This window comes from Acomys minous (genome assembly GCF_964271855.1).
Source record: "Acomys minous genome assembly, chromosome: 12".
NCBI classification, from domain to species: Eukaryota; Metazoa; Chordata; class Mammalia; order Rodentia; family Muridae; genus Acomys; species Acomys minous.
Genome location: NC_140493.1, coordinates 36,874,196 through 36,899,570, shown reverse-complemented (window position 1 = coordinate 36,899,570; position 25,375 = coordinate 36,874,196). Strand labels below are relative to the sequence as shown.

Here is a 25,375-nt window from a genome sequence, read left to right as displayed (position 1 = left end):
TTCTATAAGTGGTATTTTGTGATTTTTTTTTTGGTTTTTTGAGACAGGGTTTCTCTGTGTAGCCTTGGCTGTCCTGGACTCGCTTTGTAAACCAGGCTGGCCTCGAACTCACAGCGATCCACCTGCCTCTGCCTCTCAAGTGCTGGGATTAAAGGCATACACCACCATACCCGGCTGTGAATTTTTTATTGTTTGAATTTTTCATAAATGAACACAATGTATTTTTATCCCACCCATTACCTAGACACCCCACTACATCCTCTTCCTGACTTTATGTCCCTTTTAACCCACTGAGTCAAGTTAGTGCTTCCCGCGTGTGCAAGAGTGTAGGAAAATTAACCTTTAAAAGTGAGATGGCATTTTCTCTCTTTCCCTTATTTTAACAGAAAAGAAGTAGCCAGCACCTATCTTAGCTATCTAAAATTGTCCGTTCGCTAGTAATGTCTTATAAATTAATAGGGATTCAAAGTCTCAGTTGAGGAGGTTGTCACAGGTTCCCTAAGCAGTTGCTTCTGAAACCCGTACAATCCAGAATACGGCTTACCTGTGGTGAACTCTCCGACCAGAGGCAAGGACTGCCCCTCCTCGTAGACAGAGAAAATGGCAATAGAGTACTCCGTGAGAGGGGTCAAGCCTTTCAGAGGGAATGTAGTGATGGGGTCGACCTCAACCTGCAGAACAGAGCAGCCACAGAGTCTGTATCCAGTACTCTCAAACCACGGGGGTCATTCTACCTGCTGTCTGGCTGACTGAACAGTTGCCGCTATTGCAAAGCCCAGCACTGAATCATCAGGCCAGCGAGGGTCCAAGTGCACACAGCCTAGATATACTTAGACTGCTTATCAGCTGTTGCTCTTGAGAGAATCTCAGACGGAAAGGGTAGACAACCTGTGAGGCTGATGAAATGATCAGTCTACTAAAAGCAGAGGCTTTGGCTTTGCCGCCTGGGCTCTACCAACTAACTCCATAGCTGTGTCATCCGTGACAAGCTTGATCATAATTGCACAGGTCGCCAACCATGAAGAGAAATAGTAACAACAAAGGAAACAGTAAACATTCAAATGGTCCTTTCTATAGGTCACAGAAAGACATAATTGGGTGTGTGTGTGTGTGTGTGTGTGTGTGTGTGTGTGTGTGTGTGTGATTAAGTCCTGAAGAAATGGACTAAGGACATATTGTATAAAAGGCCATGAAGAAAGAAAGCACAAAATAAGAGGGGATGAGGGCCGAATCAAGACCATAAGTCCCCACCCAGATCACCCTGAAGGGAAGGCAAGGAATGGACATTGCTTTATCATTGATGCCTTAGTCCTCATGGTATTCCAGGAAATTGAAGAAATAACCTGAGAGCAGGCTTTGTCTTGTTAGAGGCCACATGAAGCGATATCAGGAGGCACCTTAAAGCAATACAACACAACCTCTTATCTTAAATGCTGTCAATAACTAACTAACCTTGATGCCTAAGGCGAAGCAAAAGTAAATAACTCCCTCTGTGTTTGCTCATGATAGCCAACGTGACCTTTACCAAAATAGGACATGGCTCTTCCCCCCTCCCCTTGATTGTTCATTAGCTATCAGATGACCTCCAAATGAAAATCAAACATGCCAAGCTATCCCCCTGACCTTGTATATTATGGTCTATACCCTGGACTCCCAATGGTTCTTTGGGCTCCAATCTCACTGGCCTTCATCATTCTCTCACATTTTTGTGCCTAGGGTCTTTGCACACCAATTCATGACTCTACTGCTCAGTCCTTTCAGAAGTCGGCTTCCTCACTCAGTACAACTATGCTAACAGTGCCTCGATGGCAAGCTTTCCCTTTCCACATTTGTCAGTAGACCTGCTCTCTCACCCTGCTTTTGTGGTTTCCTTCCTGGCACACCTGACCTTACTCTCTGTCTGGATCTACTTGCGTTCCGTCTGTCTTCTTCCTTCACTGTGAGCCCCTCAGGGCAAGACTTGGATCAGCTCTCCCATTACTCTAATTGTGAAATGGGCTTGTTACTTGGTTCCCTTTTTACTTTTATTAAATGAACTGAGTAAATGAAAATTAAGATGGCAGACCTACAGAAACTTTTTTTTTAAGAGAAGGGCATGTCTGAACTAAGAACCAGTTACAAAATCATATTCTTCTCTGAGGAATCAAGTACAGGTCCAGAACCCTGAGACATCTGCAAGAGCCAGGCAGCCAGCTGGAGCCTTGCAACCTCCAACTAAGATACCTGGCAGCAGAGAGGTCATTTTGGCAGCTCCAACCCAGTCAAGCTCCTGGAGGGATGCAGGTCCCCTACACTGATAGCACGTGGGAGAGAGAAGCAGGACCATCCAGACTGCACACCAATGGACTGCTGTGTTGCATGGAGACAGTCACTGAACATATCCACTCCCAAGGGATTGGCAATATTCTAGATGGTTCTTAAAACATAGTATTTAGTATTGCCTGGGAAATGTCTGCATCCCTTGTGTTAAGTAATCGCTTAATCCTTGCCAAGTCTCCAAGGACATGAATTTCTATGGTCAATTTGAAGATGGAAAAATAAGTTAAGGATCTTTCCCAAGAGTATACAAACTAAGACCTATGACTTAGACCCAGATGTTTGGATTCTAAACCCTATTGTCTTACATGTATTTTGACCATATGTTTCATTATTTAAGTGCACAAAACCCACAAATGCATATTTAAAATATTAATTCAATATATATCTTCCAAAATGGTATCTATGCATTGTTTCCTGGTGTTCTGAACTGTTGTAGCTAAGTCCGGGAATCAACATATATTATTGATTTAGTGCCCCTTCCCCTGCCTTCCCTCCCAAAACTCTAAGTACTTACAAAAATGGCTACCCAGAGAAGAACCTCAGGCTAAGGAGTGTAGCTAATTTGTTCTGAGCCATAAAGCTCTAAATGGTAGATCAGTGTCACCTTAACTTTCTTTCTAAGGCTTGACTCTGTGACAAATGGGAATCTTGTATGGATATCAAACCTACACAAAAACAAGTCAAATTTGGTAGGTTCACTGAGAGTCTAAAGGGAAAATGCATAAAACCATCTGTTGTATATGTGGCATATAGCCTAAAAAGGACTCTTCTCATTTGCTAACGCATTTTATTTGCCTCTTAAAAGACTATCTTTTATATAACTGCCAAAATGATTGACTTATCTCAATAAATAAAAAGCTTTATGTGTCGTTTTTTATTAGTGACTTTTCTTGTATTGGTTTTTTTTGGGGGGGTGGGCATATAATATAGCTGAATGTTGCCTTCAGATCCTTCTGCCTCTTTGATTACAGGCACATGCCATCATGACTCGTTTATGCAGTGCATGACATCGAATCCAAGGTTCCTGCATGGTAGGCAAGCACTTTGCCACCTGCACTACTTCCCACCCCCAGCCTATATGGCCTGCATGGCCATTCATTTTTAACTATTAGCTTTGAAACTGATTTTACTAGTAGCACATTAGGACATATGAGAAGACTTTTAAGAAATGATAACATGGCTGTGATGTCATCATTTTGCAACTAATTTGAGAAGAGCTTTATTAACAGTCCAGCTAAATACATCCCTTCAGCCTAGTTGGGGGAAGGGACAGTATGAAGAAATGGCTCTACTGGGCAGTGAGAGATGTGGGCTGCGCCATCGAATCATGGCTACTAGAAACTGACATTTCATGGTCTAAAAATGTTGGGTTCGCTTTTATAAAACTCAATGACAAGACTTCATTCTCTTTCACTTCTGAAATCTTTTCACAGTAAGTGCTGGGACAGTTTCTATCCTTCAATGCACAACCCACGCTTTGCTAGCACTTGGTTGTATAAAGAAAGATTGCATGGAATTTTCCATGTGGAACACTCAGAACAGTGCCTGGCTTGTTGTAGGGGCCCAAGATGTGTTGGGTCACCAAGCATTATCATTGTCACCATCTTCCATAGTCATTAGGTGCCACAGGGGTTAGGATGAAGGCTCTGTGCTGGAGATCAGCAGATGAAACATAAACCCAGTAATCTTCCTCAGTATTCTAGCAAAGCTGCCGTGCTACGTTAAGGACCCAAGTCTTAGGACCAGAGAGGAGACATCATCTTCTTTTCCGCAAAGCCGCCAGACATGCATTCAAGCCTCCTCTCTTTCTTCTAACATAAGCTTTGCATCCATACACAATTCCTGGAATGATCCTCCAAAGAAAGAAAACTAGAGGCCCTGGTTTCCCTTCATCCTGAATGTCTGGGTGACATGGCATACTCTAAGGCAGGCAATCATAGGGAATAGCAACCTGGACATCCACCTGCCTTGAGCTGTCCACACACCCCTCTTCTAACAATGTACCCAGGAGTCTAGGACCCTACACTGCAGGTGCACTCCAGTCCAGACAAAGAAATGTTTCTCTGAACGCCCTGATAACTGTCAAACATAGGTAGTTAAATTCAGTCATACTCAGTGTTGTGGAGGGGGAAGTCTAGCCAAGACTAGCTTAAGGGACAAGCAAATAAGGCCACCTTACTCTAAGTGAAGTTTTAGGGAGGTTCCCACCTTATGCCTGTAGAATTTCTGTCTCATCTTCTGCATCTTTCTACCTCTTCCCCCTATGAAGAACGAGCATTGGCCTAACTAATTGGGATGAAAAAAAAATCCTTCCCTGGAGTCTGAAGGCCCTATTCCTCTCTGGGCTTGTTTAGACAGCTCTCCATTGTTGAGGGCCACTGACCTCCTGTTGAGATAATGATCTTAATATAAGCTGCCCCTTTGGGAGCAGCATGTTCCTTAAACAACAAAACCAGGAGCTAGAGCGCCAAGTCTACTGAAACAGTCCCTGAAGCTCCTCAGTATGCCTTGTCCTAGGGTCTGTAGGCTCCCCTGGATGTACCCCTCACCCACCATGTATCAATCCCTAACACTTGGCCTCACTTGTGACATCTCCCTGCTCACAGGTCAATCCTGGTGAACTCACATTCATTATTTGGTGGCCTCTTGGTCTTACCCCTAGAATTATATTTTCCTAGGCAAAGCATAGCTTCTGGGAGAGAAGTCACTTTCCCACACTTAGTGTAACTTCTTTTGGATGTTTGTTCAGTACATTTTTGAGAGCATCAAATGTCTGGGAGTTTTTGAACCAGTTAGTCTCCACTGTGTTGGCAAGTTTTTCACCAAGATTTTGTTTGTCCCGGACATTGTTTAATGCTCGGCATCATCCACTGCTCTGGAAGCTCCTTGATGAGAGGTCAGCTCCCAAGTGCTCAGCACAAAGCTTAACAAGACATAAGCAGTCGAGCACATCTGGATATGTCTTGCATTTCTGTTTTCCTTTATGAACCGATAACTTGTTCCTTTGCTTATAAGCTGATGATTCAAATTTTGGAAACTTCTTCACTCTTAAGAACTCCCAGGGCTGGGGGTGTAGCTCAACTGGAAACTATGCTTAGCTTGCACCAAGCCCTAAGTTCATTCCCCAGGAAAGGCATTAAACTGACAATGGTGGCACGCGCGCGCGCACGTGCACACACACACACACACACACACACACACTTGATATCTCTGCTCTTGGAAACTGGAGGCAGGAGAACCAGAGTTCACAGCCATCCTCAGCTCCATAGCCAGTTTGAAGCTATCCCAGCATGCATTATTTTCAGTATAGGTCAGTTAAGGATGATTTTTTAAAATTCTGTACTTGTAGAAATATGAACTAAGAAGAAATGGGTTTTTCTAGTATAGATTGTTGGCAGCATGCGTGCTTCATCACCAATTTCTTGTAGCCTAATAATATGTCAATCAAGAAACTTGGAAGTCAGGCTGAAGAGATGGCTCAGAGGTTAAGAGCACTGATTACTCTTACAGAGGACCTGGGTTCAATTCCCAGCACCCACATGGCAGCTCACAACTGTCTGCAACTCCTGTTCCCGGGGATCTGACTCTCTCACACAGACATTCATGCTGTCAAAACACCAATGCACATAAAATAAAAAATAAAATAAAATAAAAACCTGGAAGTCTTTGGCCAAAAAGAAATAAAATCTCTTACTTTAAAACAGGTTGTGTCTTTTCTTCATTAAACATAGTTTCAAATTTTTAAAAAGCAGTTTTTAATTCTCAAGTACTCAGTGGGCCAATTACCTTGACCAGTCTTAAGTTGCACATGATTCTATATTCCTGAAAATTCTATCATTCTGTCCAAAATGTATCCTATTGGGTTGGGGGCTGTGGTCTCTGGCCTTTCTGGACAGCAGCAAGAATGTCCTAGATCTCCACAATCCAGCTGACCATAGAAGCCTCTAGACAATATGCTTCCATTTTCAACTTGACAAGTTATGTATATAAATAGTAATCATGAGTGTCTTCCCAGAAGTCCCACAATCTGGCAAAAAAAATCGCCTCTGTATAGCAGGTGCTGAGACAGAAGGCATTTTCAGTGGCCATACACCCTCACCGTGTTCTTCCCTCCCCCACCCCCCTGTTGTCCCTGTCGCTGGTATTGGCTGATTGATCTTGAATCATTGTCTTTCTTTCCGCACATAATACCTTCTACATAAAAATGGGAGTACAAAATATAGGTTAAGTTAGCTTGGAATGTCAGAACCATAGCTGAAGGCATGCCTCTCTGCAGTTGTGTCTACTTGTACACTTTAATTGCCATGCTCCTTGTGTGTATATTATCTGCCTGGGAGAATAACTTACTTAGTACTAGCAATAACAAAACAGCTGTAATGCAGGGATTTTTAGTTTAACTAATTTACTGCTCTAAGCCCTTATCTTAAAAAAAAAAAAAAAGCAAATTTTCCCCAATGACCCCATACTCAATGAAATGATTTACTCTTCAGATTTATGAAGGCTGAGGAGAAGGGTTGAACGTCATTTGTCCAGGTTAAAAAATGTGCCCTAGTTGTCTTCCCATTACACAAGACTCTGATGAGAGTACACATTGAAATATATTACTTGAGTTTAATTGTAGGAAAAAATGTGTCCCAACATATGAAAATACTTAATTTATTTGGTCAGAAAATAGAAATGATGTAATCCAACACAGTTCCCTCTTTTTCTTAGCTTTCTGGACCAAGATAAGGAAGAATAAAACAAAAATAACTTTGCTATCTTGCTAAAACATATTTCTAAACAAGGAATTCCTAAAAGTGTTAGTCACCACACATAAGACACTATATTTTCTTGAGTTTTAGCAAGTTCCATTATTTCTGAGTATCTTTCTACAAAAGCTCAATTCTTTTCTAAATCGGAATTTAGTTTTAAATTCATCTACCTAGAATCTTTGAAATGCCCATTTACTCAAGAACAGAGAGAAAAACCAAACTTTGGGTCAGTTTGTTAGGTCCATGAAGACATATGCTTCCCGATTGCCGTTCGCCTGGCATATTGTGTCTCCAGATACAGCCATGCCAGTGGGCATCTCCCATCCACAGGTCCCTCTTACATGACTGCAAAGCCAACACTCATTGGAGGCCTCACATAAGGAATAAACTCAGAGATGTAGATGCCAGCTCTAGCTATCAACTGCATCGACTTCCCTAGACCATGCATGCACTAGACATGTGAAAAGTCACTGACGTCATGCCAATCCAGCCCGTTCACATGTCAGGACAAAGTATATCCACTTCCCACTTCCTGAACCCCACAAGCCATGAAAGGAAATGAGTGTTACATATAATAATTACATATTATGTCATTAGCATTGTTGGTTTGCCGACACTCAAGGACAATTTCATTTGCTTGAAAGAAAGAACCTCAAGGCAGAGACGCTAAACATCTCAGCAGCTGCTTGGAAAGAGAGAATAGAATTTTTTTTTAAAAGCCAGGTCATCAGAGCTACCAACATGGAGATCAACAAGGCGATAGCAGGCAGCCACACAGCAGGACGTGGGGGCTTTAGAGAAAGAGTAAGAGGGCCTGAAAAATCAGAAGAAAATCATACTTACATCCTGGCCAGCATCTGAAAGAAAGAGACAGAAAGAAGAAAACAGGGAAAGTGTGTCTCTCAGAGTCTGAACTGGGTAGAGCCAGCTGGCTCTCATGACTGGTCAGCTTGTGAGGCTTGCACTAGGGCAAAGGGCTCCAGCATAGTCCCAGGCCTCTAGGCACTGATTGGGAGGCCATGATTAATGACTACACAACAACCTAAGAAATATCATGGCCCACAACTTACCTCATTAATTTCTGTCCCATCTGCACTGGTGTAGACAATTCTGTAACCACTGATCTTTCTTGATGTGGGATCCCAAGTTAACCGGGCACTGTTAGAGCCAACATTGGAGATTCTCAAGTTTCTTGGTGGGGTTAAGGGTACTAAGGGAATAGAGAATAATTAAAAGTTTAAATAACTGGAATCATTTAAAATAAGTGAAAACATAAGAAATAACACTTTTGGCTTTCAAAGTACTTCTTATGGGGCAAAAGCACTTTAATAATATAATCCCAAAATACTCCATGGATTGTCTCATAAAAAAATCAATAAAATTGCATAATTACCAAAGAGACTCTTTTCCTTATCGACAATGAATAACTATACATGCTTAGAAAGACGCAGGATTTGGGTAACTGCCCTGTGCCTTTTTACATCGAACATGATAAAAATAAGAAGCCAGTGGATCAAAAGCCAGACACCTAAAACCAAGTCTGTGCTGGTCCACTCAGCTATCACGTGTGTCTCCATGTATTAGGAGAAAGAAAGGAGAAAGGTGCTGTCTTCTGTTTGCACACAGCTCTGCCTTCTGAGCCTTTCACGAGCTTTCACCAATCTTAGCAGTGTCACTGATTAAGTGGTGGCCCCTGGGAGTATAACAAGAACCACGTTGTTTTCTCACTAAACGGTAATAACAAGAGAAGCAGCTTTATCTCTAGCGTACGGGTGGCAAAAAGCTTAACCAAAGTCTCAGTTAGAAGCGACAGAAGAGCACTGGGAGTGCAACTCAGACAATGGTTACAGAGAGAGTAGCAGTAACCAGTATGAAACTTACACACACACACAGGCACAAGTGCACGTGCATGCATATGTGCACATTCACGTGCATATGCACATGCGTGCACACACACACACACACACCAGGATCTCAGCTACTGCCCTGTTTGAATCAACAGAGTAAAAGCTTTGGAGACAAATTATGGCACTTTTCTCAGCTACCACGGATAACACTTTCAGCTCCAACGGTCAAGGTTTTCATTACCTCCATGAATACTGATTTCAGACATTACAGAGCTCTCAGGAGTCCGTGACCATTTTAATATGCAAGGAGCTATGAGCAAAGTGCCGGAAGTAAAGTGATATAATCAAGCATTGTTCATGCTAGCTTTACATTATTCCAGAATCCAATTACATTATGGTGACATGGCAGGAAAAAGTCTATTTTCCTTAAGACATAGAAATATCATTTGGGGACGTTTTGAATGGGTTCTCCTTCCCTCTCTCCTTTTCTCCTTCACAGGGGAGAGCTAAATACAGTCTCAACACCTAGATAAATGAGCATCCTTTGTGGCAGACACTGGGTTGTTTTTTTTTTTATAGATAGCTTCCTAAGACACCTCAATGGTGTAGAGATAATTTCTGATGCAGTTTGCTTTCTTTTCTTCTTCTTCCAGATTTGATGTTTTAATTACTGTTCTGAAGAATAAGACAGAACGCCTTGAAGTAACAAAGAATAAATGCGGGGGAATGTCTTTTTCATTAAACTTCTATTACGTTTTTGCCCCAAGTCGAATCATAAAGACAAAGCACTGTTGAGAGTGTGCTGCATATCTCTTCCCAGGAATCGGACTGGTGCTTCCTGCACTTCCGTAAGATTCGAAAGCTCATGAGCAGAACCATGTTTATAATGGCCTGTGGCAAACCTTGTTAGTACGCCATCATACTTAATCTATTATCATATTTTCAAAACATAAATGTATATATTCCTAAGCCATTGTGAATAATTTGGTCAAACTTAGCCATGTAGCCAGTATATTTCTCAATGGGACACCACTTTTCTAGTATACACAAGGAACTACACAGGAAAAGTAAAAATCGGCCCTCTTAAATTTTGATTAAAAGCCAAACACGATAAGGGACTCATGTAAGAAGGACATCAGACATTTTTAGAAAGATACTATTTTCTATGAGTATGAAGAAGATAGAGTAACTCCACCTTCTTGCATGGATTTATTCGTGTATCAGCCACGTGGCACATAAAATGCGATGTCTTACTGATAGCACTGCCCCTGGCACCCAGCTTAACCTGAGCTGGGCTTCCTGGCTCGGCTGCTTTGGCTCGAAACCTTGTGCAGCAAGAGCTCCCTTTCTATCCTCACCTAGTACATGGCACATCTGGATTTACAGAGGGGGGGGGTGGGATTTACAGGAAGGATGCCAAAGTCCAGAGCTAGCATCCAAACTTCTCATGACATGTTAAGATAAAAGAAATACATTTCTTTCCCTAAGTAAAATATATATTTTCCTACATCACAACAGCCCCTTGAGAGGTTTCCATCAAAACTGGTATTTTGGATCCAGAATCTCACATATTTATTTATATGGGCTTTCGTGGCAGTGTTCTATGTGGATCGCTGCCTCACTCACAGGTTGTCTCCTGTCCTGTAGCAGGATCGCTGGCCTCTTCTCCAAACATGGCATACACAGTGACTGTATATTCTGTATTGGGGAATAGCGCACTCAGTTCAATGTCTGTGTGGGTCTCTCCGATTTTCACCTGAAAAGAACACACATAATTAGATCATTTACCAATGTATGTGTGTGTTACTCCCACTGGTAAGAGTGACACTTCTCATGAAAAGGAGACTGTGGGTTCTTTCACTGCACCTACATCAAACAAGCTTCGGTTGGAATTCTGTATAGCTCACATTGTTTTACATTAGAAGGTGATTAGAAGGTGATAACAGAGAACCACATAAAACTGAGTGTCAACCTTCCCCCTCCCCCGCCGACACACACACATGCTGTGTTAGAATAATGCTTTACAGCTGGACAAATGGCAATTGTAGCCAGAACAACAATGCTGTCTAGTCCCCAGGAAGGTGGGGGTGAAAATGAATTAGACATATTCTCTAGATCTGCACCCCAGAACAGCATGCTGGAGGCAAGGCCAAATGGGCATTTGTCACCGCTTGCTAATTCTAACCAGCCCTCTGGCCGGATGCCCAGTTCGACTTCAAGCTCAATTGCACTGGGCCAGTTTTGTTACCCCATTTAACAAGGAAGCCATCTGGAAAAGTCACAAGTCCCTTCAGGAACTCAGAAGACACAGGCCCCACAGGACACCCAGCTTGTCAATTTGTCTCTTGATTCTAGGATAACTTTTTTGTCCTTTGGAGTTTGTTAAACTCTTGTACAGCAACTGGACATCAAATATGTGACAGACAGTTTCATATTTTAGGAGAAAGAAAAAAATCTCCACAGTCTCCAGTCACACAATCCAAGTTAAGTTTCTAAATGCTGAACTATTTGAACATACACAGCAGAGCTACATAAGCAACAAAATACCTGATGTAGCTCTTGCTCAGATTTAGTAACTATTAAAATTTGTCCTACACAGTTAAGATTCTATTTTCTTAAAAGGTATAATGTGTTCCAATAAGCGAGAAGTTCCTCTGTACTCTTAGCCCCGCCTGCCACCTCAGTCCTAATCCTGATGCGTGATTTCAATTTGCTTGTGTGTTTGTATGTGTCCATCCCTGCTGGGTTATGTCAACTTGACACTACCCTAGTCATATCAGGGAAGAGAGAATCTCAACTGAGAAAATGCCCTTCACCAGACTGGCTTGTAAGCAAATCTATGGGGCATTTTCTTAATTAGTGATTGATGTGAGAGGGCCTATTCCAGTGTGGTCTATGCTGCTCTTGGGCAGGTGGCCCTAGGTTTCAAAAGAAAGCAGAGTGAGCAAGCCAAGGAGATCAAGCCACGAAGCCAGATTCCTCCATGGCCTCTACCTCAGATCCCGCTTCCTGGTTCCTGCCTTGAGATCCAGCCCTGATTTGCTGTGATGATACGCTGTCATGTAGAAGCCTGAGTGCATAAGCCCACACATAAACCCTTACCTCCACAAGTTGCTTCTGTTCATGGTGTTTTATCACAATAGAAATGTAGCTAAGATACCATTTCTATCCATGCTTAGTTTTATAGCATCTAACAATATACATAAACAAGCTCAAATTAATATAATTTGGGTTTTTTTTCCCTCTATCAATATGTTTCAAGATTTATCATGCTGCTACATGGGGACGCCACTGTCATTGGTCATTCCTTTGTGGTACTCTTTGATACAAATATGCCACCTCTATGGATGACCATGGTGGTTGTTGACATGGTTGTTGTCTATTATAGCAAGTAAAATTTCATTGAAAATTCTTGCAAGATGAGTTTGGTGACACACACTTAAGAGGTAGAGGCAGGAAGATCAGAAGTTCAAGGTCATCCACAGCTATATAGGCCACTGGAGGCCAGTCTGGGCTATCAGAGATTCTGCCTCAATAAACAAGACTATTCTCTCTCTCTCTCTCTCTCTCTCTCTCTCTCTCTCTCTCTCTCTCTCTCTCTCTGTGTGTGTGTGTGTGTGTGTGTGTGTGTGTGTGTGTGTGTGTGTGCGTGTGTGTGTGTGTGTGTGTGTGTGTGTGTGTGTGTGAGAGAGAGAGAGAGAGAGAGAGGAGAGAGAGAGAGAGAGAGAGAGGACACTTGCAGGACACTACCCTCTCACCACACATCTTTAAAATAGAATGCATATTCAACATGCCAAAATATTACCCAGAGCAGCTTTATTATCAAGAATGACCAGTAACAATGGTGTGCCTCAACAGTTGAGTGTTGTCATGTTCTCACATGCTCACTACACTTGATGTTATCACATTTTCAAAAGGTTTTGTTGATCTGTCAGTTGGGAGCTAGTATCCTTTCACTCTTACTTTTTCTTGAGTCTTAGCATCTTTTCACCACCAAATTTAACTCTTTCTTCTGCCAAAGTAAAACTCAGACCAGATTTAAGTGCAAGTGAAGAGAAACAGTCCAAATGTAAGAGAACACATGCCACCAGAGCTGTGTCCTTGCAACTCAGAGTCACCACACTTCGGCTTCTAAGGACCTCAGTTATCTGAGGCAGGCCTTTGACAATCAAAGAATCTACTTCCAAACTGCCTCGCTTATCCAAATCCAGAAGCAAGTCACCTCTGAGTGGTATAGAAAGAGTATTCTCTCTTCCCTTGAATGACTACATTAACAGCAGTTGCTCCCTGTAAATTGAAGTCTACAATAAATCAATGACAATCGAATATTCATAAAGTGGAATGGATGCAAACAGAAGTCCCATTGCGAGTAGGGAAGTGACTCAGACAGTGAAGTGGCTGCCATGTAAGCAAGAGGACGTGAGTTCAGATGCCAGCACCCACATGAGAACTGAATGGAATGGGACATGTAACCCCAGCTCTGGGGAAGCCAAGACAAAAGCATCCCTGGGCTCACTATCCAGCCAGGCTAGGCTAGTTTGTGAGCTCCGGCTTCAATGAATGACAACCTCAACAAAGAAAAGTGAAGGTTGAAGTCAAACTCTTCACCCCTACACACGCACACACACACACACATACACATACATATACATACACACACATACACATACATACACACAGACTCACACATGCACTCATACACACACACACACACACACACACACACACACACACACAAATTCTTATCAAAAAGGCATGTTTATCTACCACTCAAATAATAAAGACAAAGTTAATGTAGTGCAAACCACATAGTTACTTATGAACTACATGTGGTAAAATATATAAACTTCCTCTATAGCTACCTGGTAACATCTAGTGTTGAAAATAACAAAACCGCTTTTTGAAATCAACTCTACGGAAAATGTGGGGCAACTGTGCAAAACATAAGGTAAGAATGTTAATATTAAAGACTCTGTATCCAATAAGTTACCCCTATGCCCAACAGCATGATATTAATTAAATGCAACTTGTACAAGTCAATAATGAAATGCTATGCATAAAATTACCGTGTAGAATATTCCTTAATGGAATGGAAAGATATTCGCAATAGATGACATTAAGATGGCAGCCTAGAGTAATGTCTTCACTTGGCAGATTACGATGCAGTGAAGGGAACCTGGAGCAATGGCTCAGTGGTTAGGAACACATCCTGTCCTTGCAGAGGACCCAGCACCAGAGGTGTTCAGTCCCAGCACCAAAATAGGGTGGCTCACAACCACCTCTAACTCCAGCTCCAGGGGATCTGACATGCGTACTCATGGACATATCCCTCCCCCGACACACACATTTAAATAATTAAAAATATAAAATGATTTTTTTAAATACACTAAAGGGATGGGAGGGTAGAGCTAAGTGGTCATGCGCCAGCCTAGTCTGTGCAAAGCCCTTGATTTGATTCCCAGAACCATAAAGAAGTCGGGAAAGAGTGAAGGGAGGGAGAAACAAAAGAGTAGAAGGGAAATCAAAGAAAACAAAATGCACTAAAACAGACTGTAAATGCGATGTCATCACTAGGGCTGAGGATGTGTCTCAATAGTAGAACTTGCCTAGCATGTGTGAGGTCCTGAATGTAATCCATAGCACTGAAAAGCAATGCGTGACATTTTTTTGTAATAGCTATCTATGTATAGATGGGTTACCACCTATGTTTTCATTTTGACGATTTGAATTTTCTGAACTTTACAATTGCCTTTACAAGACCTGAAAGGCAAAGGTCTTGGGGCTATAATTGGTAGCTGGGAGTTACCTCTTTTTCATCTCCAGCCAGACCTTCTGTGAGAGGAGCATAAAGGATGAGATATCCTGTGGCGCCAGGCACCGCATCCCACTTGACACGCATGCTGTTCTCGGTCACGTCATACAGCTCGAGGTCGGAAGCCATGGGTAAGGCCACTGCAAGAAGAGGCTTTTTGTAATACTCATTTACAACTGCCCTTGAGAGAAAATGAAGTAATAAGAAAGAAGAGGCCAGGCCTTCTGGGCCAGGCTTATAATCCCGGTACTCAGAGGAAGGCAGGAGATTCAATTTCAAGAATAGCCTGGGCTACTGAGTGACATCCTTTCTGAAAACAAATGAACAACAACAACAACAACAACAAAATGCCAGCCATACTTCAAGAGTGAGGAGAAAGGAATTAGGATAAACCTCCAGTTCAAGGCTTCAAGTTTACACAAAAACTGGTGAAAAACATCACTTTGTTCTTTGGAACCCTCTCATATGCTCACACCCAGTTCTCTAACCACATCGTCAGGTCCGGCACTGACCTCACACCTGAGTCTCGCTGCACATGTTTCTTTTGGAGTCTTAGCAACACTTCATGGCTCTAACATATTCAAATGTTCCCAGTTGGCCGACTCAGCTTGTACAACTAAAACCTCCACGAGGCAGGGATGGCCATTGCACTGTTTCTGCAAAGGGAAATTCTGTGGGGGAGTGTGAGGGAAGCAGCTACGAATGGCAGGATGGAGGGAGTCCGCAAGGGAAGTGGATGATTTAGGACAAAATGGGATACATATGGATGAAGACACCACATGGAAACCATTCTCGCGTGTGCTAACCTAAAACTAAGTTTTAAAAAAGAGAAAACATATTTCTACAACACAGAGGCATCCACGCTGGCCTTATAGATTACTGTCAGTCAAAAGCCAAGCACTGCCCAGAGGAAAAGCACCATGGTCTTGGAATATTGTGTTTAGCGTTGTTTACATAGTCATTACCCTACAAAGTGCAAGCAATGTAGGCCACGTTGGCCTAGCGCCCAATGTGTAATAAGAGCACAGGCTTTCGATGAGTGGATAATAATCATTTTAAGATTATCTCTTATGATTCTCTGGGTATGTGCTTGTATGTGTGCATGTATGTGTGTGTGCGCGTAGTGTGCGTTTATGTAATTGTGATCATGCCCCATGAAGGGACTGTTGCTATTCAGAAGCTCCTTGATATTATGATGAGATGAATAATGAGGGAAATGTGTCCCCAGGGGGAAAGAAGTCATGAAGTTCTCAATTCCGACTAAGAAATTTGACACAGCTATTGGTTCACAGTAGACATTAAAAATATGTTTGGTGAATGGATGGATGGATGGATAGATGGATGGATGGATGGATGGATGGATGGATGGATGAATGAATGGGTCTTCTCCTTCACCACCACAACTACCCACTCTAAAACACAGAAGCAATTTGTAAAAATCCATTCCATACACACAGCTGCAGCACCATCCTCTCCCACATACATGTCAGCCACTTCCTGTGACCTTCAGTCAGGGTGTGCCTCCGCTCTGAACAGTGCAGTTTAGGAATAAGCCTCGTAAACATAGTCTAGGAAGTAGAGGGGGATTAAATACACACGTGTGGTTTCTGTGCCCCGCAGGCCTTCACTAGCGGTTCGGGCCGAGACCGCAAACACTGCTATCTGGTACTCAGTTGAAGACATTAAGTTTTTCAACACTATGGAAGATGCACTTCCATCCACCACCTCCTGTTGAAAGAACAGTTTGAAAAGAAGGTGAGCTATCTCCCATGCGGAGCTGAGGCTGAAAAGCAAAACTATCTCCAGCAGGAACATCTCATTCAACCTTTTATGATTTGTGCTGTATCTCTTCATTTCTGCTGTAGTGATCAATTCTCCTTTGTACATAAATGGATGCACTTTTATGGAATGCACCCAAAGTCACTTTTAATTCAGACATAATGCTAATTGTGTCATTCCTAGGATAATTATTGTCCTAATCACATCCACATGACAGGAGTAGATATAATTTTCCCTCATGGAACTTTGGGGAGGATTTAAAGGGTTTGTTAGTCATGAGAAAAGGAGCCACTGGAAGGATTTTGGTTTACTTTTCTCTTTGGACAAGATGATGTGAAGCTCCACGATTGATTTCTATAACACTTGAAAGGAAGAAGAAACCCACAGATTCTGCCTTGGTAGACAAGGACATTGTGAAACATTCTGAGGCCAAGCAGAGGAAATGGAGAGCCCATCCTGTCGTATCTCAGTGAACCAGTGCCTCCAGGCAAGGCGTTAGGTGCTCTCTTCCAGCTACCACTGACCACGGTGGAAAACATTGGCCACAGCTGCCTCTGCTTCGTGATGCCTCTCCGGTGCCCTGATCTCTATGAACACTGAGGAAATTCCAGATGCCAGAGGACTAGCCCATCGTATTACCACATCATTTGGAACACACAGTCTTCCCTACGGCAGAAATTCCTGGCCACTCCCAAACAGAAAAGGATGGGTAGAAACCTTAGTCGATTTAGAACGTTTTAATTTGGGGAAGAAAAGTGCACTAGGCTATAAGTGCATACTTGGTCCGTTCTCAGGATGACTGTGATGAGATGAGAGAAGGGTGTGGATGCCACAACTTGGAAAGACAGAGCAACAATAGAGACATGTAGAAATCTACCTCAAACCACTTACACGATTTAAGCAGAAGAACATCCTACACATACTCTCTGTTTCTTTCCCACCATAAAGGCTTCAGGGGTTGAGAAGTGTGGAAAGACTGTCACGTTACCTCCTCTGGTTTTCCTCCTCGGGTGGGATAGTACACAACTCTGTATTTTTCCACTCTTCCTGGGGAGTGAGTCCAGTTAACCATAAAGCTCCTGGCGGTGATTTCTGAAGTTATCAGCTCTGTGGGTGGCCCAATGGTGGCGAGGGCTGAGGCTAAATGAAAGAGATACGCCAAATAAATCTGATTTCCCAGGCTATTCTAATGAACCTAAGAAAAGGCACTAAGCAGGAGTAACTAATGCCGCCACGGTGCCCCTCAGTCTCCTCCATGCATAAGTTGGTTTCATTATTAACTATTGTATTCATTCATTCATTCATTCATTCAAACATTACAAGCAAATTCACTGAGGTAGATTCTTAGGATCCAAACTGAAATAAAACACAGTCCTTCATTCTCAGAAACTCTCTGACAAGGACTGTTAATAAACAACAAAATAGGCTATTAAGTGAGTGTGTGTAAATCCAAAGATACTCTTCTGAGTTTTTAGGGAAGTCATTTAATTCTCAAAAGTTACTACTCCTGCCCATGTTTTGTAGATGAAAAAAGGAAGGCACAATAAAGGTGAGGAAAAGACAAGGTCTACCAAGTAGTGGCTCTCAGAGCTGAGACTGTATCTGACCTGTAACAAACAATGTTCTGCATCAGACGACACGGCATCTACACTGAGGCTGCCCAGTCAACAAGTGACCGATATCTAAACACAAAAATGGAAAAAGAAACTGACATCTACTGAAGTCCCACTCTGTGCCAGACACGTGTATGCCACATGCATGTTAGATGGGTCTATAAATATGTGGGGCATTTAAAATCTCAGAAGAAAGGGAGGGAACACCACATAAAAATGAAAATAGATTGATTCTTCAAACTTTTAGGGAACCCAAAAGAAGTATAATAACCACGCCAATGGAAAACTATTCTGGATTGCTTTAAACACTTTAAGTATCACATGCTTTTTATCAAATAGATGTACAGGTGTGTGTGTGTGTGTGTGTGTGTGTGTGTGTGTGTGTCTATGTGTGTGTGTGTGTGTGTCTGTGTGTGTCTGTTTGTCTGTGTCTGTGTGTCTGTGTCTGTCTGTCTGACTGACTGACTGTCTCTCTGTGTGTAGAAGTGGCTATGTGGGAAAAGCTCAAAGCTAAACTAGCCTCACTCTAAAGGTCAGACAAATTTGTTCACAGTCCTAGAGTTTGGGGACCCCACCCAGCCTCAAGAGATCTGGAAAATAGGATGATTGGAGAGAGAAGGAAATGAGCCAAGCATAACAGTGAAACCCTCCTAGATACACCAGAGGCAAGAAATGAAACCGAACTCCTAACATAAGGCCTTGATACTGTCCATCCCAGGTCCTATGAATCAGGTGCAAGCTACAGACTGATAATACAGTGAGGGGCAAGGACTGGACAACAATGATGAGTTTATTACTAAGGAGATGGCCTTTGTGTGTTTTTCTCTACCCTCCTCTAAATACAACTAAACAGTCTGGATGTCACGTACAAGACAAGCGTGTGAAGACACAGAAGTCAGAGGCGAGAGACACTGCAGGACCCAAGAACCATCAACAGAAGTGATTTTTTTCCTTTCTCTTTGTTGCTCAGAGGTCCCTAACTGGAAGGTAAAATCATATGGCAACATGGAAACATCCATGTGTTCAGACAAAAGCTGTTCTAACAAAGGCTGTTCTCTCTAACCAAACCAGGGAGAAACCTAGCATGCAAATACGCAAAGCTTTCAGGCAGGAGCTCCAGACACACACTAAGAAAATCAGCTGTGATCCTCCTCTCTGATACCATAACCTATGGCAACCAAGATTAAATGAGGCCCCTAAATTCCACCCTGTTTTGGTTTTCATAGTGTGTCATACCATCCACCCCTTCCCCCCCTCCATCCAAGCCAGGGTGGGACGGAGAGTAAGAAAACCCTTCCTACCTACCCCATCCCTCTCTCTGACAGCAGAGTTGATCTTGGAGAGGGCCCTGCCCAACTTCCAACCCAGCCTGCTGGTCATGATAACCCCCTCTCCTTCCCTTGGGAGACACAGTAGTGTACCAGGCCTCCCACAACTTTTCTACGGAAGCCACTCCCACAGATCTGTCAGTAGAAGCCACCTGGGGGACAGAAATGGGGACCCCTGCTTCTCTGATAGGGGGGGATATTAGTGGCAAGCCAGGGAGCGGCCCTTTTCTCCTAAGAAACTAAAGCAGGTAAACTAAGTAGCTCAGCCCTCTAATCCTAACTAGCAAGAATGAAATATTACTTTGCACTCTTGGAAGGGTGGTATCGGAGAAAGACTTAACCTGGAAAGGGCAGCCCATCATGGAATGCTTTAGTGCAAATGGACAATGGAAAGCACAGTTGAAGCCAATGACAACATAAAACTCCCAGAGAACAAAACAACCAAAAAAAAAATCGTTAGTAAAATTAATGAAATATGCCCAACAGCAGCGATGTGGACATAGGGAAGAATCAGCGAGCTGGTTTGCTAGAAGGGAAATGGCCTGATCTGAGCAAGAGAAAACAATCAGACTCAAGGCTTGGCATAGCAGGGTATGCTGGTCCACGCCTATACGCTCAGCACAAGGAAGGCAGATCCAGGCAATATATGAGTTGAAATTACTAATTAGTTTAGGTGTTTTCTTCTGGATTTAAGAAATATTATATAAAATCATGTAATTTACCAAAAGAAATATTCTTTTCTTTCTTTTTGGTTCTTCCTTGAGTCCCAATTACAAGATGAATTCAAGGCCAAACTGGACTACAGTTAGTTCAAAGCCAGTCTGTGCTACCTAATCCATCTCAGAACCTTTTCCAAAAGAACTCATGGTGATAATAAGAGAAACTCAAATACATGTGGGGATATAACAAAATATCTTTAATCTGTAACATCAAAATCTTAAAAGGTGATGAAAAAGAAGTTAGGATTCAAAAAGTACTTAATGAAACAAAATTTTCCCTGTACAAGATTGATTCACAAGAATTCACACTAAGCCAACCACACTCAAACTCCTGAACAGCAAACATGAAGAAAACCAGATCTTTAAAAGAGAGAGAGAAGTGCTCCTTATCTGAAGAAGAAGACAATTTATAAACCTTGGAAACCAAGAGGAAGAGACACACTCTGTTTGAATGTTCAGAAATAAAATTATTTAGCAAAAACACAACATCCAGAGAAGACATGTGTCAGCAATGTAGGGAAAACAAAGGTAGTCTCAGGAAAAAAAGAAGATATTTTGGCACCAACAAACTATTCTTTTAAAGGGTCTGAAAGGTCTGGCGTTCTCTCACTGGAAATAAAATTAATTTAAAAGAGGGATCCCGGATTATTACAAATGAAAACTGACATAAAATATAAAATAAAGGAAACATAATAAAAGTTATTCCGTCAGGTTTTCTAAATGATGTTTACTATGAGCTGGGGGTGCAGTTCCATTGACAGAGCACTTGTCTATCATGCAGGAAGCTCTGGGTCTAATCTGCAGAACCACAGAAACTGGGCCTGGTGGCACACACCTGTAACCCCAGCACTAGGGAAGAGGGAGCAGGAGGGTCAGAAGTTCAAGGTCATCCTCAGCTACATAGCAAAATCAAATGCAGCCGGAGCTGGAGGAGACAGTCTGGGAAACCATGTCTGGTGATTGAAACAGGAATTATAAAATTTCTAGTGTGGTTCTATCATATGTGGAGAACTAGGGAATAGCACGCTTTTGTGGTAAGGAAAATTGCTGAGGGTAAGAGAATTTTGTGCACGTCACTCACCAACATCAGGGAAGAAACAGAAGGCTATTAGTATAGACGAGTGATTCTAGGCCTAATGCTGCAACCTCTTAATACAGTTCCTCATGTGGTGGTGACCACCAACCATAAAATTATTTTTACTGCTACATCGTAACTGTAATTTTGCTACTGTTATAAATAATGTTTTATATCTGTTTTCTGATGGTGAAACCGCTGTTTGACCCCCAGGTTGAGAAGCACAGCTATAGATTCTACAGACATCCAAAGAATAACAATAGAGTGTGACGAACTCTACACAGTTCTACAACATTTATGAAACAGATTAATTTCTTGAAAATCGAAATATTCTTTCTACAGTAAGGAATAAGGCAGCAATATTCCTATGCAATAGCTACATGCAACTTAGTATGGGAAATTATAGCAAATACAGAATGGCAAGAAAATGAAGTAAAAGTTGGAAAAATCAAAAAGAAAGAAAAAATATTTCTATTTGTAAAGTACATGATTTTTATATAATATTTCTTAAATCCAGAAGAAAACACCTAAACTAATTAGTAATTTCAACTCATATATGTAAAATATAAGATAAATATGCAAAAATCAAATTCATTTCTATTTATAAGAAATAAACATGTAGATACTGAAGTTACAATTTCAATCAAAATCATTCATATGAAATTAAATAATTTGTACAATTCTAACAAAATCTTTATAGTAAATAAGCAATTATGACTCATAGGTCCTGAAAACTATAAAATGATAATGAAAAAATTAAATCATATCCAACTGTATGGACAGATATTCATTCAAAGCTGGATGCTGCCAACAAACTGAAAGTGACTCTTTTACCAAGTAGATATTTGGTAACTGACAGTTTATATATGCATTTCCTCCCAATACCCTAGTAAAATGTTTATAGAATAAAGGTATCCTAATATTTAATGAAATAATAACAAAACAGAAAGTTTTTAAATAACTTAGAAAGAATAACTAGAGGCTATTCTTGAGCAAAAGTGGTAGCTTCACAAGTCTGCTACCCAGGCTAGCTCCCCAGACGCAAGGATGTGCTGGTACCCATCGGCAATCCCAGCATTCCTACAGGGAGAGGCCTCTGGAGATAGCAGAATAGACTGGAAGGTGTCTCCCAGTCAGCCTCAAGTAGCACTACAGCAGTGACAAGCAAGGCATGGCCTCAATAAGATGGGAGACAAGGAGAGAATCAACTTCCCAATATTGGTGAGTGGCATGTACAAAATCAGACTGTCATCTGACCTCTACATACAAGTCATGGTACACACATGCACAAATAAATAAATATTGTTTTGGCTTTGATTTTGGGCGCACTTGTTTGTGTTTGTTTGTTGAGACAGGGTGTCTCTGTGTAGCCTTGGCTGTCCTGGACTAACTTTGTAGACCAGGCTGGCCTCAAACTCATAGCGATCCGCCTGCCTCTGCCTCCTGAATTCTGGGATTAAAGGTGTGTGCCACCACCGCCCGGCCATAAATAAACTTGTAAAGTAGTAGTAGCAGTAGCAGCAGTGGCAGCAGTAGTAGTAATAGTATTAACAACAATGAGAGAACGCAAGTCAACACAACTTACATACTTACTATATAGTTACACTAAATTAAAATTAGACAAGGTGACCTAAGGGAATAGGCCAAAGAGCCTGAGATTATGCACAAGATTTGCATTCTTATTGCCACCTTAATATTGCAGATGCTTTCTTATAATTACATTTTTACTAATTGTTAATTTAAATCCTACAAAATAAGGTATATATGGAGTGTATCTAATAATCCTAATAATCTGTCAACCAAAACACGAAATAAATAGGTTTTTGAAAGGGGAAAATAAAGTTTACAGATTTAAACTACCAATAAATAAATAAATAAATAAATAAATCTACAGACTTAGACCTAACTGATGGTAGCACATATCACAAAACACACCACAACTAGAAAGTGCCTCATGTCTGTTATAGATTTGCCTTCAGAGGTGTTTCATCCCAGAGGACACACAGAGGAAAAGACAAGCAAAGGAAAAGTTCAATATTACTAGCCATGAGAGAAATGAAAATCCAAATCCACAATACTGTATGACTATAAAACATTCTTGAATGGCTGAAATAAAAACCAGAAAGAAAATCAAAATTGATGTCAACGCAAAGGAACTGGATCACTCACGTGCTGCCACTTGGAACATAAAATTCTAGACTCTGGAAATACTCTAGTGGTTTCTTAATGAAAACTAAATTAAATTAACCGTGGACCTAAGATACTGTTCAGTCACTGCATTCCTGGGCACTATTCCAGAGAAATTAAAACCTACATTTACACAAAAATCAATAAACAATTATTCACAACGGCTTTATCATAGCATCCCCAAACTGGAAAGAATCCAGAACATGCAAATACTTAAACAGTGACACATCCATACCAGTGAAACAAAAGACCTATTGATATGCATACAGTGTCGATAAATCTCCAGGGAATTATTCGGCATGAAAAAAGTCCAATCCCCAAAGGCTAAATACTGGATAATACTCTAGTGGCTTTCAGGTTCAGCAAGAGGGTGACAGAAGGATGCAAGGGCGAGTGTGAACTGCAGCAGGAGCATTCCTGTGATGGAAGTGTTTTTCATACCGAGTCTATTGCTGCTCATAGCATGCTGGTGTTCGGGTGGTTCTGCAAGGTGCTGGCTTCAGGTTAAAGCTGGGAAAGAAGACACTAGTTCTTTGTGTACTGTTCCTTACAACTTATGTGACAGCAAAATTATCTCAAAATTAGGCATTTGACTTGAAAACTGGAATGGTGTAAACATTAGCACTTCATTGAAAATCCCTGACTAGTCAAAGCGCGTGTCTCTTACCCTCACAAGGCTGCCAATGTGTATGACCCTTTTTGGCTGATGACTCGGGCACCAGAAAGAAAATAGAATATTAAGAACGTCAACTTGAAAAAGATGGGAACTTTTGTAGTCCCTCATAAACCTGTGCCCAGCAAGATTCACTTATGTGCATTGTAAAAGACCTATAAGCATGTTAAACCTCTGGACATGTTTTTCTCTCATTTATAGTTCAGTGTCCACAGTGGAAGACCTGTGTCCACAGTCATAGGTGTGTGTGTGTGTGTGTGTGTGTGTGTGTGTGTGTGTGTGTCTGTGTGTGTCTGTGTGTGTCTGTGTGTGTCTGTGTGTGTGTCTGTGTGTGTCTGTGTGTGTGTCTGTGTGTGTGTGTGTGTGTGTTTATAGACCTGTGAAGATCATGGCAGAGCTGGGCACGTTGTAGCACCCACATCCCTCGGGTCTCTGTGTCCTCTCTTACCTTTAATCTCCTTGTCTTGCTCTTCCACTCTGGAGCACACGGTCCTGGTCAGGCTCTCCACCACTGTGTGCATCAAGTCGAACTCAGCAACATTGTACACATGAGTGCTGTCTGGCTCAGAGGCAATCTCCTGCAGCTCGTTCAGGTCAGCATTTTTAACCCCTGCCATAAAGGAGAACAGGGAGGATGGTGATGCTGATGGCTCATGGGAAAGAGCAACTACAGAGGACTTAGTTAACCCAACCAGTCTTTACCACACTCAGAGCACCCTCAACTTGATGGTTAGATCGAATTATGTGTCAATGATACTGAAGTAGATGAAGAAAATGTGATGTGAAATACATACACCAGAATTTTTCAGTCACAGAGAAGGATGAAGTTATTTCATTTATAGAAAACAGATGCAAATGGAGATAATCTTATTAAGCCAATCCCTGAAAGGCAAATAATGATTTTTTTTTCTCATTGTCCGAGATTTTAGGTACATATATAAAATCTTGTTTGTAAATGCACAAAAGTACAAACTAAACTTTCTAAAGGAAAAAAGGAGACTCACAAAAGGAGAAGGGGAAAGAAAAAGCAGGGTAGTAGGATTTGGGGGAAAATACTGAATACATGGCATTTGTTGATTTGAATTTTTTAATTACAAAAAGATGTAGCAGACTGTGGGGGCACACATCTCTAATCCCAGAACTTGAGAAGCAAAGGCAAGGAGATCTCTGTAAATCCAAGGCCAGCTTGGTCTACATACTGAAATAGTCACGTAGTGCTACATCCTGAGACTCCCATCTCAAAAAGAAAAGAAAAAGAAAACTGAAGAA

The 25,375-nt window shown here is 41.7% G+C and overlaps 1 protein-coding gene across 3 annotated transcripts in view; it reads right to left on the bottom strand.

The window, feature by feature from the left end:
• COL14A1 (collagen type XIV alpha 1 chain) overlaps window positions 1–25,375 on the bottom strand; it is a 197,165-nt gene that overhangs the window by 108,395 nt on the left and 63,395 nt on the right. For all 3 annotated transcript variants that reach the window (XM_084747900.1, XM_084747901.1, XM_084747902.1), the window contains exons 9-15: window positions 24,555–24,716; window positions 17,500–17,651; window positions 16,331–16,460; window positions 14,727–14,872; window positions 10,547–10,676; window positions 8,144–8,283; window positions 545–671 (exon numbers count right to left, since the gene is read on the bottom strand). In XM_084747900.1, the coding sequence (XP_084604026.1) occupies window positions 545–671; window positions 8,144–8,283; window positions 10,547–10,676; window positions 14,727–14,872; window positions 16,331–16,460; window positions 17,500–17,651; window positions 24,555–24,716 (987 nt within the window). The remainder of the gene's footprint in view (window positions 1–544; window positions 672–8,143; window positions 8,284–10,546; window positions 10,677–14,726; window positions 14,873–16,330; window positions 16,461–17,499; window positions 17,652–24,554; window positions 24,717–25,375) is intronic.